Source organism: Megalobrama amblycephala, linkage group LG10 (genome assembly GCF_018812025.1).
Source record: "Megalobrama amblycephala isolate DHTTF-2021 linkage group LG10, ASM1881202v1, whole genome shotgun sequence".
Classification (NCBI taxonomy): Eukaryota; Metazoa; Chordata; class Actinopteri; order Cypriniformes; family Xenocyprididae; genus Megalobrama; species Megalobrama amblycephala.
The window spans coordinates 9,116,748-9,134,410 of record NC_063053.1 but is presented as its reverse complement, the minus strand read 5'-3'; the positions used below and the strand labels follow the sequence as shown (position 1 = coordinate 9,134,410).

General features: G+C 36.6%; 1 protein-coding gene across 2 annotated transcripts; it reads left to right on the top strand.

Annotated features, from left to right (window-relative positions):
* The first annotated feature begins 2,681 nt into the window (after window positions 1-2,681).
* Window positions 2,682-14,317, top strand: si:ch73-49p17.1 (protein LBH). 2 transcript variants are annotated; one of them, XM_048204390.1, is made up of 5 exons: window positions 2,682-2,945; window positions 5,602-5,717; window positions 10,454-10,538; window positions 12,360-12,576; window positions 12,744-14,317. In XM_048204390.1, exons 3-5 carry the CDS (start codon window positions 10,455-10,457, stop codon window positions 12,794-12,796), a joined length of 354 nt encoding a protein of 117 aa, XP_048060347.1. In that variant the 5' UTR covers window positions 2,682-2,945; window positions 5,602-5,717; window position 10,454; the 3' UTR covers window positions 12,797-14,317. The 2 variants fall into 2 exon arrangements, with proteins under 2 accessions (XP_048060347.1, XP_048060346.1); XM_048204389.1 differs by lacking the exon at window positions 5,602-5,717 and having other exon boundaries at window positions 2,688-2,945.
* Window positions 14,318-17,663: the final 3,346 nt, after the last annotated feature.

Here is a 17,663-nt window from a genome sequence, read left to right as displayed (position 1 = left end):
AAAAAAGAACGACTGTGTCTATTGCCACTGAGTGATATACAGTATGTTCTCCTATAGAGGCGAAACCCTTAAATTAAGTCTGTGTGCATTCTTGTGGTTGCTTAGATATTTGATTTACACCAGCATTTGGTCTGTACTACAGTAGTTTGTTTTTATGTTTTTTTAATTTATTTTTTTTAATGAAACTCAAGAAAGCAATAGTCAGCCTGTTAGTAGCAATTAAAAGATGTACTTCATATTAGAGTAATTAGTAAGGGAATTACATTTGTGTGTGTGTGTGTGTGTGTGTGTGTGTGTGTGTGTGTGTAATTGCGATTCAACAAAGAATCGCAATTATTATCATTGCAAGAAACAAAGAAAGTGCAGACAATCAAAAACGATTCATTATAATTTCAGTGCAATAATAATCAGCAGTAACTGAGTAAAAAGAAGTGTGCTAAATGTGAAAAGCATAACAATTAAATACAAACAATAATACAGTAACCAGAGCTGTGTAGTAACGGATTACATGTAATCTGGATTACGTAATCAGATTCCAAAAATCAAGTACTTGTAATTAGAGTAAACTACTTTTTAAAATACTGGTAATCAGACTACAGTTACTTTTTTATGGATTACATGTTTATATACGTTTATATATTTTTTAACGTTCATATTTGAGGGGGAAATATAGATGAATATATATGAAATATAGATTAAATATATATAAGAAATAATAATAATAATAGTATATATATATATATATATATATATATATATATATATATATATAAATATTTGATGTAGCAGTGATATTGATTTGTTTTTGTAATGTTGCTGTTTTCTAAATGTATGTAATTTTAAGTAAATATGTTTTAAAATCATAAGATGTGATATTGTTTTATTCAGTGTTACTATCAGCAAACACTAACAGGTACATTAGTGTTAGTATTTTGAAGTATTAACTGTCTATACGTTAAATAATCTGTTGAGTCTCTTTTTGGTGAATAGAATTTTTTTTGGAATATATTTTTTCTTTGTATCTGTCAAAATTATACAAGATTATCCTACAATATACAGTACAGTCCAAAAGTTTGGAACCACTAAGATTTTTAATGTTTTTAAAAGAAGTTTTGTCTGCTCACCAAGGCTACATTTATTTAATTAAAAATACAGTAAAAAACAGTAATATTGTGAAATATTATTACAATTTAAAATAACTGTGTACTATTTAAATATATTTGACAAAGTAATTTATTCCTGTGATGCAAAGCTGAATTTTCAGCATCGTTACTCCAGTCTTCAGTGTCACATGATCCTTCAGAAATCATTCTAATATGCTGATTTGCTGCTCAATAAACATTTATGATTATTTTCAATGTTGAAAACAGTTGTGTACTTTTTTTTTTTCAGGATTCCTTGATGAATAGAAAGTTCAAAAGAACAGCATTTATCTGAAATACAAAGCTTCTGTAGCATTATACACTACTGTTCAAAAGTTTGGGGTCAGTAAGAATTTGTATTTTTATTTTTTTGAAAAGAAATTAAAGAAATGAATACTTTTATTCAGCAAGGATGCATTAAATCAATCAAAAGTGGCAGTAAAGACATTTATAATGTTACAAAAGATTAGATTTCAGATAAACACTGTTCTTTTGAACTTTCTATTCATCAAATAATCCTGAAAAAAAAATATTGTACACAAATATTTTGTACAATTGTACACATTAAATGTTTCTTGAGCAGCAGATCAGCATATTAGAATGATTTCTGAAGGATCATGTGACACTGAAGACTGGAGTAATGATGCTGAAAATCCAGCTTTGCCATCACAGGAATAAATTACTTTGTGAAATATATTCAAATAGAAAACAGTTATTTTAAATTGTAATAACATTTCACAATATTACTGTTTTTTACTGTATTTTTAATTAAATAAATGTAGCCTTGGTGAGCAGACGAAACTTCTTTTAAAAACATTAAAAATCTTAGTGGTTCCAAACTTTTGGACTGTACTATATGTGACATCAAATAAGGGTTAGCACAAAAGTAATCTAAATGTAATCCAAAAGTAGTCCGATTACGTTACCAAAAATGTGTAATCTAAGAGATTATATTACTGATTACAAATTTAACTGATTACAATTCATAAGTAATCAACCCAGCTCTGACAGTAACGTATGTAGGTTTGATTCTTAGAACTCTTCATTAAAGTTCAAATGGTTAGGAAAAAAATGAATAGGAAATATATGTGGTAAAAGTGGACAATGGGCAGTTACTATTGTATCCTGTTAAAGAGAAAAAAGTCCACGTTTGCATGAAATATGAGCGCAAACAAACAAACAAACACACAAAACCGAAGGCCTTTAAATACCTCAGTGGGAAAAAATGTCATGATGTGCAATGATTTCTGTGAGCAGCAGGGGGCATCAGCGATCCACAACCAACAAACGTCAGAAATGAGTTTTCAACAATGTCCATTTCCTTCAACCAGAAAAGCTCTAAAATATATTAAAGAACACTAAAGCTTTACCATATTAACTAGTAACATGAGGTATAACAATTTTGAATAGAAACTTTTTTTCCTCTCACTGTACCCCGTTGCTTCTAATAATCTGGTTCAGTAGTGCAGGTCTCTAAACTCACCCAAACACTTGCATAACAATCATCATCTGGAATCAGAGATCCTGAAAATTACATGAACAAACAGGCAGTGATGACGATGTGGATGCGCGCTTCTCACAACCAATCGTGCAGCGATTCATGCTGCATGCATGCAGCTCTCAACATGTAAATGAATGACGTTAGTAGGATGAGCACAAGCACTATGACAGCATTCAACAGTAACTTTCCGCTCGAACTGGACGGACTGATGTCAACGGAAGCTGTGTGAGAGTTTAACGGGAGGATATACTCAATATAATAAAATTCCTTGCACTTCAAGAAGAGAAGAGGACAAAATAAAGGTATTTGACATATATAATATGGTGGTACATTGTATATTTAAAGTAAAGTGTTAAAAAGAAATCTTGAGTAGTATTCAGTCTCAGGATTTATTGCAAAACTTAAAGGCTCAACAGCATATTTAGATATGCATATAATTTGTGCCTACATCTTTTTAATTGCTTATACAAATATCTGGTGTATTGATGAATAGCCTATATCTTTGACACAATTAAATTAGGTACCTTTTTGATGGTTTTGTTATCTATATGCGTGCTATATTGTCTTTAAACCACATTTGCCTTTCGATGGAGTTGCATTTACACGCTATGAAACCTTTTTATTATGAGTCATTCCATTATAGGTGAGCTTTTTTGTGTCCCTCAAATATTTTTATATTAATGACTTTAACAATGAAAAGATGACTTAACTTTTAACTATGCCTAGGAATAGCTATGTTCAGAAAACACATTAGCAAAATCCATTAACTTTATTTTTTTTTTTGTTTATTTATTTTTCCTGTTGTCTTGATTCATAAATGTAGTTTGGTCGGCCCCCAACCATGTTTTTCTAACTTCTCCTTGTTGTAATATTAGCAAATTTGCATAATGAATATGAAAATAAAATCTAATATTTTGTATTTATATATTTGTTTAATTTTAGGTTTTATTAAAAAGACTTGAAAAAAAAAAAAAAAAAAAACTGACCAAATGACATCATCCTTTCAGGATATGTCAGTAGGAGAATCTATCTTAAATAGTCAATCCTGTTACCATGGTTTTGTATAGTAAACAATTGATTATTAAAAGTGTCATGACACTTAAGGTCATGACCTTGAATACTAGGCTAGTTATGGCTAAATTAACTGTAAAACTGTAAATTCTGTTTTTTTTTATATATCAAAGCATAGCTATATTGCAAAATAAAATAATAATTAAAATAACAAATGAAAAAGGCACCCATGTCGTGGCATGGCCATCAAATCTAAATCTGTGATTGGTAAAAGCTGAGATCAGAATTTTGTTACACCTGTAGGAGTGAACTTTTAAAATCCAGGAAGCCTTTCTTTTCCTTCCTGATTATAATCTATCAAAATAATAATCATAAAATAGTTGCTCTCAGTGAACTCAAAAAAGGCCTAGACATGATTTGGCACGTATGGTGACGTCTGTGCTTGCAATCCAAAAATCATCTGGCAGCCAGAGGCTTTTGCCACTGAATTAAAATAATATCAATGTAATTTCTTGTAAATTCCACCCTTGCTTACGGGCATTAATACAAGCACACGTGCATTCATGTGTGCACACAAAGACACCAATAGACCTCACGCATCAGTGTTAAAGTTAGACTATACTTTATGGCGTGTATGTCTGTTTTAAAGACCTTGAGTATATTGAGCTGCCTCAATATTCGCCTAAAGCAAAGCCATAATTAAAGGACAGTTCTAACTAAGAGTATCTGTCAGTGTTATTCTAATTACACCACAATCTTATGTAAAACACTGTATTCAACAGCCTAGCAATTCTTTGAAAAAGACCAAAACAATACTCAAACAGTTGCTCAGCATGCTCCTAATACTGGTTCCCTGGTAACATCTTTTCTAACATCCCACAGAAATCTGTTTAATTTTCTCATTTTGCACTTTCTTATCTAGAAACTTAGCAATATACAGTTAGAGCAACTAATGAAACCCATTACAAACTTCAGGAAGAGCATCTTACCACACTCTTTGTGACAGTTCACCCAGAACTCCCCAGTCACACACAACAGGTTCCCCTTTTTCTCTTTAGTGGCTGGGGGTTCATATATAAAAAATAGATGAGATCTCATGAGAATTCATATTTGTTCGTAAAGTGTGGTTCTACCACATTACTTGCCTTTGCATTGACACTGAAACGTACCATACTGACAGCAACTTTACAGACATACAAATAAATCAAAAAACTTATTTAATCTAATACTGAATTCATGGTATTAATTGGTTGATTTTGTTGCATTTATGATGATTATATTATTTAATCGCATTTATTTTACGCAGTTTACTCATTTATTTACTATTTGTGACTTCTGATGCAAACTCATCTAAAAGAATTAAATAATGTTAAACAAGAATACACTTTAAAGTCATAAAATGAATAAGATTTTTGTAATTGTTTTACCATTTGTGTAATATTTTGTGTGTGTATATATATATATATATATATATATATATATATGTGTGTGTGTGTGTGTGTGTGTGTGTTAGGGGTGTAACGGTATACAGTAGTCACAGTTCAGTACTTTCCTCGGTTTTAGGATCACAGAACGATATGAGTTCCGTACAACGGGAAAAAGCATCAAATCCCCAATACTAGGTTTCTTTTCATTTATTTTGAACAGAGAGTAGTGCAAATTACAGTTTGTTCCACTGGCATTTAGTCCTCCCTGAGGTAGTTGGTACAGTACAGCCTCCTTTAGTGGCACTAAAGCACTAAAAATAAAAAAAATGATACTCTAATTGATAGATTCCCTAATGCTGCGCGGTAAAATGCAACAGCTGTTTTCGAAAATATTGGTTTGATTAATGTGTTGTGTGTAGCCTACACTGTCATTTTCTTTGCGTGTGAGAATTCATTAACATGCGGAGAGAATGGCGAATGCACAAAGTTTAATATTGCACTTTTGTTAAAAAAATCACAGAAAGATGAGCAAGAAGAAGTAAAAGAGCCTACTTCACCTTTCCATAACAGCGAGTGAAGCGGCATCTGAGGCTTACCATTTCCAGGACACGCATATTTCATCATTGGACTATAGTAGTGAGACTTACACCACACAAATCGGCACAATACTAAATGTTTTTCTCTCATTATAACAGCGGAAACATCTTAAAATACTCAGTCAATTATGGTCATACAGATAAGAGTAAGACATCATTCAAAACTGTAAAGCGTCTATTTTTATTTGTGTACACTGACAATAAAAACACTTTTGTAAAATAAAGAAAACAAACAGGATGCTGCTTTCTGCCATCCTGGTTTCCTTTCTGTGAAGCTTGTGGAGCGCGTCACAAAATTTAAATGAAAATCAGCTGGTGTTTCTAAAAAGGAAGGCTGCATCCTACAAAGGCTGCATATCTCTGCTGCACGCTCTTGAGGGAGCTGGCCACTTGCATTGTGAACGGTTCTCTACAGCCTCGTTTCTACCGAAATTACCCAGAACAATTTGTCCCAGGAACTTCCCCTTTGCACCGCAACAAACTTTTAAAAATGGTGGTTAAAATAAAATGCTGCGTGTAGTCAACCAATTAAAATGCTGCATGAACCAATCAGCATGTTCAACACCCAAGTCCCACCCTCGAAAGTTCCTGAACTTTGAAAAAGTACTACCTCTACCTCGTAATTTTTGAGGGGAGAATTTTTACCCGGAACTTTATTTAGACCCTGGTTCCTGTGGTTGAAACACACCGATTACCACTCCAAAGTCCTGGGGAAAGTTCCTGTGGTGGAAACGGGTCTTATTAGAGTGCTCCACTCCCGCTTCGCAGTGTTTTCCAAAGAGGAAGGCCAAGCATGTGCACACCGTTGTTCAGGTCCGGTGACTCAGATCATGGGTGTCACAAATGGAGTTGGCAGAGGATCTAGAGATTCTGATCTTTCTCCATTCTTATCCACCACTCCCCTCCCAAAGCCTTTGTTTCGGATCCAGAAGCCCACTCTGCAGTTTCATCTTTCTTTAATCTGAACGAAGGCATTTGGAAGGTGTGACTCAAGCTGTGGCAAGGCTCAGTTCTGATTTGCTAGCTGAGGAGCAGGAAGAAAAAGCAAATTGGATAAGCACTTCATTTACAGTAGAGCACAACCTCTTTGTCTGAGACTTTCATTTGGTTAAAACCATACTCAGCTCATGTTTTTGCCCCAGCTTTGTCTAATTATTACACAATTGCAGGGCTGAACGAGCATGGGTACGGACAATGCCTAAGGTTGAAGAGGCATTAAAAAGCTATCTCTCGCTTGAGTCAGCATCATGCCTGAAGGCTCTGACACTGCCCACAAAGCCCTGCAGGTTACTTCCGGGTTGGTGAGCAAAGCATACGTCACTGCAGGTCAGGCTGGTGCATGTCTACACATTATGCTGGTTTTACAGGCATACCAAGCTGCCCTGCTTATAGATCTGGATGAAGGCAAGGGAATCCTGAGGTGGTGAAAGAACTCAGTCGGGCCAGGGATCTGTCTCTTCATGCCACCAAGCAGATGACCTGCTCTATCGGCCATTCGATGGCTGCCTTGGTTGTCACAAAGAGGCACCTGTGGCTCAATCTATTGTCCATAAAGGAGAAAGATAAGGCTTTCCTTTTGGATGCCCCGATTGCTCACACTGGAAATCTGTTAAACCTACTACCTCAGGTTTTTCAGGGCGCAGTGGTTTCTAGCAGCTTTTTCGCCCAATCTCTGCCCAGGATCGGTATGTTTGTACCATTATGAAGGCTCCTTTGCAATTCCAGGACATCCGTGTGCTCAATAACATAGACGAATGGCTTATTCTAGACCAGTCCAAAGTGATGGCAGTTCGGCATTGAGATGTTGTTCTAACTCAGATGAGGTGCTTGAGTTTAGTTTTTGTCTAAACTCCAAGAAGAGTGTGCTTTCTCCAGTACAGAGATTGTTGGATTCGACCAAAATGCAGGCACATTTGTCCCCTGCATGGATAGAGTCGATTCTCATGGCCATGGGCAAGATCAGATCAACAGTTTCAGTTCCATCAATGTCAAAAAGTTTCAGAGACTGTTGGAATTCATGGCACCTGTGGCTCAAGACCAAGGGGTTTTCTCCAAGTGGCAACTCTTTTCATATTATCATGGTTACATGCAGATACTTATGTACCCTAGTGATGTGGAACAAGCCTTGGTTCTTGGCCCATGGTCCTGTGTTGGGAGCATTGTGTTGTCACAAAATGCTAACAACAGATGCTTACCTCATGGGCTGGGGTGTGATCCTAGACGGCGGCTCAGCTCAGGGTCTGTAAGGAGGCCACCATCTTTCATGGCACATAAATTGCCTGGAGATGAGTGCTGTATTTCTGGCTCTGAAATACTTCCTCCCAGATCTCAGAGGCTACCATGTTCTTGTCTGATCAGACAACACATCGGTCTCATATATAAATCACCATGGTGGTCTGTGTTCATGCCCTGTTTCTAGACTGGCATGCCAGATCCTGCTTTCAACCCAGTCTGCATACCCTGGTACCTGAATCAGGGAGCAGACATCCTGTCGAGGCAGGGGCTGAAGCCTGGGGAATGGAGATTTCACCTAGAGGTGGTGGAGTCAATCTGGCAGAGGTTCGGCAGAGAGGATGTGGACCTGTTTGCTTCAGAGAATTCGAAACACTGTCTGCTCTGGTTCGCCCTCACACCTCCAGCACCCTTGAGGCTGGATGACATGTAACATGTTACAGACATGGCCGAGGCTTCCAAGCAGTGTGTTGCACAATGGATTGTGCAGGCTATCTCTCAGGCCTATGGTGTGCGTGGAATACCTTCACTTCTAGGCATCAGAGCCCACTCTACTAGGGGTGTGGCCTCTTCTAAGGTGTTACTGTACTATTCAGACACAACATACTATTCCCTCAAAAGGGAATGTCTCGGGTAATGACTGTAACCCCGGTTCCCTGAGTTGGGAAGGAGAGACTGCGGCTGCGTCCGAAAACCTAGGTAGCTGTCTTGCTGCCTCGCTGTCTTATAAGAGAATGACTTGTACGGCAGTGTTTGTGCATGAAGGTACCTCACAAAATTGATTTCGGACAGACACCTGAGGCAGCGTAACAGTTTAATGATCTACAGCAATATAGCGCGAGCTTTGGCGAGAACTAAATAAATATTTAATTATTACAGTAGTAATTTCTCGATAAAAATTATATCAAAATTGAAATTTGTTGGTCAAAATTGTACATTTATACACAAACTGAGCAGCAAACACAACTTTTGGACTCCATCTTTATTTTTCTAGCTCAACTGTCACAGAATGGAAAGCACAGGATTGTGGGATATCAAAGGCAGCTAAGGATACATCTATGCTTCCTTCAAAAATCGATCTGAAGAAGGTATCTCATGAGACAGGAAGTGAAGCTAACATTGGATTCGGACGTGCCTTGATACCTTACTACCTTGAAATGTGTCCTCAGAAGGCAGCATTTACCAGTTTTCGGACGCAGCCTGCGTCTCCTTGCCATACTTCCTGCATGCCTGGGTGTCTTAGAATTGGCACTGTTTCACACATGCTTCAGATACCAGTCATGCGTAAACCTTCCCAAAGTGTCAACATTCAGATGCAGTCTTGTTACAGTCATAACCCGAGATGTTTTTCATCTAATATTTCTGCCTCATTTTATTTCAACTTTATTTCAATTACCGACAATTTAATAGTTTTATTTTCAGTTAGCAATAACAACACTAGGCACTGCCTTAGCAATTTGATCAATTTGGGTTTCATTGTCAAAATAACATGAATAGTTTTATAGGTCTTTGTACTATCCAGCCTTTAACTGCTGAATAATTGAACAGGATTTGTGAGTGTGCATGTGGGTGGTACAGTTTTATTATCCTTCAGCATTCGACTATGACTTTTGTCTGTTGAACAGACTGCAAACAGGGGATGAGTCCTTCAGACCGCCATCAATCTGAATGAAAAGGATGGAGGATTGTTTCATTATTTTACCACGCTTCGTTTTTGCAGACACCCTGTCACGCTGCAGTCAAAGCCTGGAGCAAAGTATAACTGGCGTGTTTGGTTGTGTGCATGCTGTTAAAACCATGTCAGTTTGAAAGGGAGTCAGGAAGGGATTTTTTAGGGATCACAGACTGAACAAACATTCAAATGCTGCAACTGACATGTTGGAGCATGAATTTCAATCAAGTATATTTTTTTATTATTAAAGGAATAGTTCACATACAATTAAAATTGTGTTATTATTTACTCACCTTTTTTTTCTTTTTCTCTGAAGTACAAAATTATATGTTTGGCTGAATATCCAAGTGGCTATTTTCCATACAACAAAAGTGGATGGTACTTTATACTGCCAAGCTCTAACAAGGACAAAAATAAATAAATAAAAAAAAAATAACCATAAAAGCAGTTCCATATGTGCTTAATATTACAAGTAATCTGAAGCCATCCTAACACTTATACTGTAGTATAAGGATCAATTGAAATACTTTGATTTAATTGATTATTCATTGTATTTCATTAATAATATTCCCTTCACATGTGTGCATTTCAGAAATTACATTTTTGATGCCAAAAGCATCAGCAAATTAGTTATTATGTGGTTTTCTGTTCTCCAACTGTTCCTGAGTGTTGTTACTTTCTATTAATAAAAGTACTGCATGCACTTGTATTCGCTACTCTCTCTGTGAACCAAGCCATGATTGTAGATACTTAATTTTCCTCATTTATTCGTCAGCATGCATTTCTTTGTATAATACAGAAGTGAAACTGGTAAAAAAGATATTGGATACTATTTATAATATAGGCTAATTTATGATTCATTTTCTTATTAGAATGACAGATATAATGAACAACCCAGAACACAGTCGAGAAGACTTCACTATGAGTGACACCGGAGAGCAAGGCGTTTCCTTTCAGGTTGGTGTCTCGTCCAAGTCTTTTCATTGGTCATTTCATCCCCAGACCCCAAGCTGGGGTGAGCATCGTTAGCCAACTATGGTCGTAAGTCCCATTGAACTCTATTGGTAACGACGGAACTTGCGACCATAATTCGCTTTGGGAAACGCACTCCTGATCAGTTCCTTCAATGCAATCTGATCTCTCTGTCAACTGAATACTGTAAAGATAATTGTCATCATTTACTCAACCTTGTGTCGTTCAAACTAGGGTTGCAACTAACGACTATTTTGATTTAAAAAAAAAAATAGGATAAAAAATCCCAGGTTTTTTTAACTGACAAAACACATTTTTCCACATCCTGCCCAATGTTGTCCAATAAATGTGCCAACTGAATGCTATGAAAAAATATAGTGAATATATCAATCTATATCTATACTCTATGCAAAAGAGCTATAAATCAAAAGGACAGTTTAAATCCCTACCTTAAAAATGAAGATAATAATAATGATAAGAAGAATGTTCTGCAGGAACACACACATTCACTCTGGACACAGAACACACCTGTTACTGTCATTTCTATATCCTTGAAATGTATGAAACGTCTTACATTTATATTCAATTACACGCAGTTATCCCTTTACAGTTAACACTCTCATAAAATACTTGAATTACATGTTGACATTTAAACCTAAATTTAACGTACAACATAATATATTTCAGCAAAATGATTATTTTTGTGCTGAATATTAATTGTCTCCCTCTAGTCCAGGGTTGTTCAACCCTGGTCCTGGAGGGCTACCGCCCTGCAGATTTTAGCTCCAACCCGAATCAAACACACCGGCCAATCATGGTGTTCAGGGCTGCTTGATAATTACAGACAGGCGTGTTGGAGCAGGATTGGAACTGAAATCTGCAGGACGGTAGCCCTCCAAGAGTAGGGTTGGACACCCCTGCTAGTCTAATGGTCCCGTCTATTTGACACGCATGCGCCAAAGTCTGGATTTTAATGCAACTAACTCGCATGAATTTTTAACACTTACCGAAAATGAAAGTTTTGCGCTGAGGAAATATATCTCACACATTAAACAGCACATGTATCTGTCAAAGTGCCTGACAGGGCAAGCCATGTTAAACATTACCCTAATGCATAGTTTAAAGCTTAAAATAAAGAATTCTCATGTTTTGGGCATGCTTGGATCACATACCTTTCCCGCAGCAGCTCACTCTGTTTTCTCTCTCTGTTTTTTTTCTGCATTTTGTCCATAGAAATGCATTATTCGGTGCTTTATTTTGACGCGACTGGTGGAAGTTTTCCGTGGACGGTGGGCAGATGCGTTATCGATGATTTTCATTATTTTATTTTATCGATTAGTTGTTGCAGCCCTAGTTTAAATTACCTTCTTGCATTTTTGAAGAACAACCTGCATGCTCTTTTCCATATATTGAAAGTGGCATAAAAGTAGGCGTACTCCAAATCATACAATAGCTCTGTGTGATAAATAGCCAGGAATTTAAGATATTATTTATTGGCATAAATGTTGTCCTGTTCATCACACAAAGTTATAGTATGGACATGTTTATGGTGTTGTTTTGTCATTTTGTTGCTTGACAGCCCTGGTCCACTTACACTTTCATTATATGAAAAAACTAAAAATATATGTAGTCTTAAAAAAAAAAAAAAAATTGTGTTCCATGGAAAAACGAAAGTCATTAAGATGATTGCAGGTGATTAAATGATGACAGCATTTTCCATATAGGTGAGTGGTTTCTTTATGTCACTAAACATAAGTGGAACATTCAACATCTACATTATCTCAAAGATAAAACATCTATTTTCAGATTTTTCCAGACACAAAGGAGCGCCACCCCAAGCTGTCCAAGCGCCTGCCCTCCATCGTAGTGGAGCCCACAGAGGGAGAGGTGGAGAGCGGAGAGTTACGCTGGCCCCCAGATGACCTGAGAACCACAGACCCTTCCAGCCATACGCACACACCCTCTGAAGAGATCACACCGATGTCCGCGTCACAAACCCAGATATCACACAGCCAGAGTGCAGGTGTGTAAGAAAATAATTTTTGTTTTGTTATTAACACTGACCCACACTACTAATACAAAGGTCTAAAGGGGAACAACTAAATATATGCTGCCTGAAGTCGGATTATACGTTTCAGTTTAGAGAAGTTCATTTATAAATGACTATGTGTGCATTTCCTCCCCTCTCAGATGAAGTCAAGTGCAGCAGCCTGGAAACATCAGGGGCAGCTGAGCATAACTGAAATTTAATAAAGACATTGTCGCAAGTCTGTCATTATCACAAGTCTCAGTTCTCACACAATTTTCACACTTAGAAAGGCAGAAAAACACAAGAGCAGCCAGTCTGTCAGGCTGGTGTGAATAAGATCAGAGCTCACAATGCTATATCTGAGCACAATTTATAACACATTTGTGGCTTTAAAAAGACATTTCGAAAGTCTTTTGTGCTTTTCAAAATGCCTTTAAATTGCTTTCAGATTTGAAGGCCTAGTTTGTATCTTTTCCTGATGCAGAAATTACGCTGCATAAAAGTATCTTCTACATTTGTATTTATGTCTGAGAATATGAGTTTCATTTGGATGCCAGAACAAAAAATGGATTGTATGAGCCCCTTTAAGTTGATAAATTTAAATGTACATAAAGAACTGTTCCTTTATCTTAAGTGAACAATATTGCATCATCATTTATATATTATTCCACTTAATCAATGGCAATACTTATCAAATAAATGGATGTAAAATACTGATTTGAAATTCTTTTATTAGGTGAGACAAAATCACAGAGTGATTACAAAATTATGAGAGAGATTAAATAAGCACAGCGATGTACGAAACCCATTGCCAGATGCATGATCAAACATACTGTATATATTTAACGGTTAATATACAGAAATATTTGACCACAGAAAGTTGTAATTTAGAATCAAGTATATCAATAAGCCATATAATAAGCACAACATACACAATGGTTTTCGTGTATTCATGTCAAATCTAGAGCAAGATATTATTTGATTTGTTGTTATCCCTTTCACTTTGATGTATCCCACAAGCCCATATATATTCGGAATGAACATTATTCATAACATGCTCAATGGCTGAAAACTTTATGTGAGGAGACTCCATCCTCTCTCAACACCATCTGGCTGAGGCTTGTGAGGAATGACTGCTGCTGAACTTCAAACATGTCTGCCTGTCAATCATCCTGAGGACAAGGACATCCTTATATCTCCCAGCCCCGTCTGACTTTCTGCAGACTTGAAATTATGTTTTTTTGTGCACATACACAATATTTTCAAAGTCCCACACTGGACTACAGACAGAGACTGCCTATTATACAACTTAATTCAACTTCTGATTTTAATTAGTTGTGTTTGCTATAAGACAAGCTTGGCTGTTAATTTTTTCTTTCTTAGGATTATAGGAATTTAAACAGACACCTTGGTATATAACTCATTTTGAACAGTTTGTACTACAGGCATGAATGACACTTTAATTCATGCTGGGAAATACTGGGAAGGCCAACTCCAATATCATGACTGGCAGTTCGTAACTATTTTACGCTTTGGCGATTCGGTGTCTTATTTGTATTATCTCATTCGTACGTTTATGTACAATCTGCTTACGCCCCAGTGATGGTTAATATTGAGGGGTGGACCTTCAAGCTTACTTTTTTCAAAAATGTGTTTTTCATACAAAATCACCATCTTGTAAAACAGTTCAAGGTTGTGAGATTGGGTTGGTATTGCATGTACAGTCACATTTTTGTTTAATGGCAATAGTTCAGATATTAATATTGATAATGTGATTCACTTCACAACATACATTGCACTCATTATATTTTTAAATCCCCATTGTGAAACTGCCTTGATGTGTATCTCTGTTTATATATTGAAATTACATTTTATCTACTGTAATATTGTCATAATCCCATAACTAAAGGCTTGTGTTTGATTTGAAAACACTCTCCATCACCATCATATAAGAGGTGTCTCCATCAGGATTATTTTCTCTTTTATTGGCATGCATTGAAAGTTTTGACTTTTAGTACTTTTTAATGAATAATGGAACTGACATAATTAACCAGAAAATACAACTTTTTGGGGGAAAAAATCTGACCGGAATTTTTTTTTTTTTTTTTTTGTCCTTCATTCTCGATAAAATTTTGCAGATGAACTGATATTTTGTATTACACTTGCTCTTATTATGTACACATTTTTTTGTTTGTTTGGTAAGTTAATAAAGATTAATATTAAATAACTGCTGAGTTTGTGTTCTTCATCTATTAAACTGTTCTCCATTGTTTAGACAATATAATCTACCTTAATATTTACACCATTTATCTCTATTTTCTTATAAACTACTGTATATAGATTATGTGCAGTTTTTAATCATACACAGCAAGTTCTCTTCTCTGCTCAACATCCCATTTATTCCCAAAATGGCAAGGAATAATGGGGATATTGTTTGGGAGGAGCATTTTCATCTGATCCTGTCGATAGACAAGGACACAACAACCTCCACCACTCCATCTCCACCTCCATAATTATATTAATTAACTAGCATTATGTAGTCTGGTGGGAACCAATAGCTCAAGTCTTCCCCTTGAGCTCATCTACTGCGGACAGCAAGCCAAATCTATTTAGCTTTATCACTCTCAAGAAGTACATGACCATGTGAACCTTTTAAAAATTAATTTAATGACATGAGGTAATAACATTCACAGATATTCAAACACTTATTTTATATTTTCTCTCTTCCATCACTATCCTATTGGGACCCAGCTAAGATGTATGTGGAGTTCATTGTATCATTAATTGTATCATTTTAATATATTAAAATAGAGACTTCTTTCAAAGACATTAAAAAACATCTTGGGGTTACATATGTAACCCTGGATCCCTAAGATGCTGCATCAGTTGCTGACACAATGAGAATGCATTCAGTGTGCACCGGTGCCTGAAGCATGTGTGAAAACATGTCAATTCTATTGGCAGTCATGTAACGTCACTTGTGCGCCAGCATGACTATAAAAGGGAGCATTACATTGCATTACACATCGTCAACTTCAGTTTGTCTGAAGCAAGATGCTTAAGCATGCCTGCAGTCCATCTTCTGCTCTGTCAACACTGCCCCAGTGCGTCCCCTTCTCTGCTCAAGCACCATGTGCCTCTAACTGTTAGGCAAAACAGGCAAGAGAGTGGATTGCAATCAGACCTGCGAACTGAAATGTCCTCTCAAATGTCAGAGGGAGCTAGAGGGGTTGACAGACCCTGGACATGGTGAAGGATGAACTTCTGAACGCTTGAGAACATACCTCTTGTGGAAGCTCAAACTTGCTGTGTAACACACGAGAATGAACCTCATTATTTCTTGCACGTCAAGCAAACATGCTTGAGCTTCCATTTATCATAACTGATGTGTCCGTTGTTGAATGTTTACATGTGAATATAAGCCTAAATTAAATCTGTTCATCATATTAAGCAATCATGTCTCTACAAAAACTTTGGACTAAACACCTCAATTCATATAGATTAGTTTTACTGAACTAAACACTGCTTCATGAAGCTTTACGAATCTTTTGTTTCGAATCAGTGGTTCGGAGCGTGTATCAAATGATCTCAAACAGCCAAAGTGACGTGGTTTCAGTAAATGAGGCTTCGTTGAGTGATTTCAGTGGTTTGCATGACTTTGGCAGTTTAAAACACGCTTCGAACCACTGATTAGAAACAAAAGATTTGTAAAGCTTTGAAGCTTCATGAAGCAGTGTTTAGTTCAGTGACGGGTGCTAGATATTGTCGAATAAAGTTGCTATTTTGTTTTTCTTTAGTGCACAAAAAGTATACTCGTCGCTTCATAACATTAAGGTTGAACCATTGTATTCACATTAACTGTTTTAAATATGTTTTTAGTAGCTTTCTGGGCATTTGAAAGTCTAAGTTGCTCTCAATGCAGGCCTCACGAGCCATCATATTTTATCAAAAATATCTTAATTTGTGTTCCGAAGATGAACGAAGGTCTTATGGGTGTGGAACGACATGAGGGTGAGAAATTAATGACAGAATTTTCATTAAGTAAGTAAAACAGATTCAATAAAACATGGGTCAAATTATGTTCAGTGAAAATACATATAGACAACAAGGCATGTGTGCATGAGGAGCACTTTAGAAGGGATTGGTATTTTAAGTGAAATAATCTTTCAGAAATAAGATGATTATGAATGAGACTGTTCAGAGTGTCCTTGTGTTTAACAGCATTGGGAAATAAAGAGAAAGGGGGCATGAAGAGATTAAGTTGTCCATGGAGCTCGATGACCTCTCTGTGATTAACATGACCCTGATGACTTAAATTCAGTCTAAAGCGTGTGACGAGCATCGCCTGCCCGCTGATCCAGAAATCCCCCAACAACCATGACATGCACTCTACTATCATTATTTTATCTTGCACATCAGTGTTAATGTCACTGTTCACAACTAAAACATTTTACTCGCCATGCTAAGTATCTAAGCTTCAAACTTAGCCTTTTTATTTTATGATATTAAGTCCTGAATAAAGTGACTCTTACTGACACACGAGTGCATAATTTCTAGATTTGCATTGCCCGTCCTCGGTTAATGTCATTGTTTTCCTTTTTATCTCTTTTCCACTTCTGTCAAAACCCCTCTGTGCTTGCGCTGGGTAACTATGGAGATGGTTCAATGTAGGGGTTTGGTTACATCAGACATGGATAGTGGCACTTGACCTAGTTCAGCAGGAGCCTGATTAGCCACACAGTTATCAGCTGCTCCTCCTCATCATCATCATTATAGCTGTAGTCACAATCTTACTTCTTTGTTTGTTCATGCCATTTGGTGTTTTATAGTCTGTTTTATTCTGTTATATTATTTCAAGGATATAAAAGGTGTGCCGCCCACTGAACAGTCTGCCGTAGTGAACGGTGCTAAGGTTTGTCTCTCTAGTTAATAAAAAGTAATAGCTTGTATCTTCCCCTTCACTTTATCTGTGCTGGCTTCAAACACAGCCAGGTGGGACGCTAAAGAAGGAAACATCTCCATCTACACACATGCACAAACATGCATGAACACACACACACTAAATATACTCCTACATCCTG

What these genes read in the sequence shown, in the direction of transcription:
- si:ch73-49p17.1 (XM_048204390.1), top strand. Translation starts at nt 10,455, where the DNA reads ATGACAGATATAATGAACAACCCAGAACACAGTCGAGAAGACTTCACT. An exon ending in AGCAAGGCGTTTCCTTTCAG is followed by an intron (nt 10,539 to 12,359) that starts GTTGGTGTCTCG and finishes ATCTATTTTCAG; the next exon opens with ATTTTTCCAGACACAAAGGA. An exon ending in ATCACACAGCCAGAGTGCAG is followed by an intron (nt 12,577 to 12,743) that starts GTGTGTAAGAAA and finishes CTCCCCTCTCAG; the next exon opens with ATGAAGTCAAGTGCAGCAGC.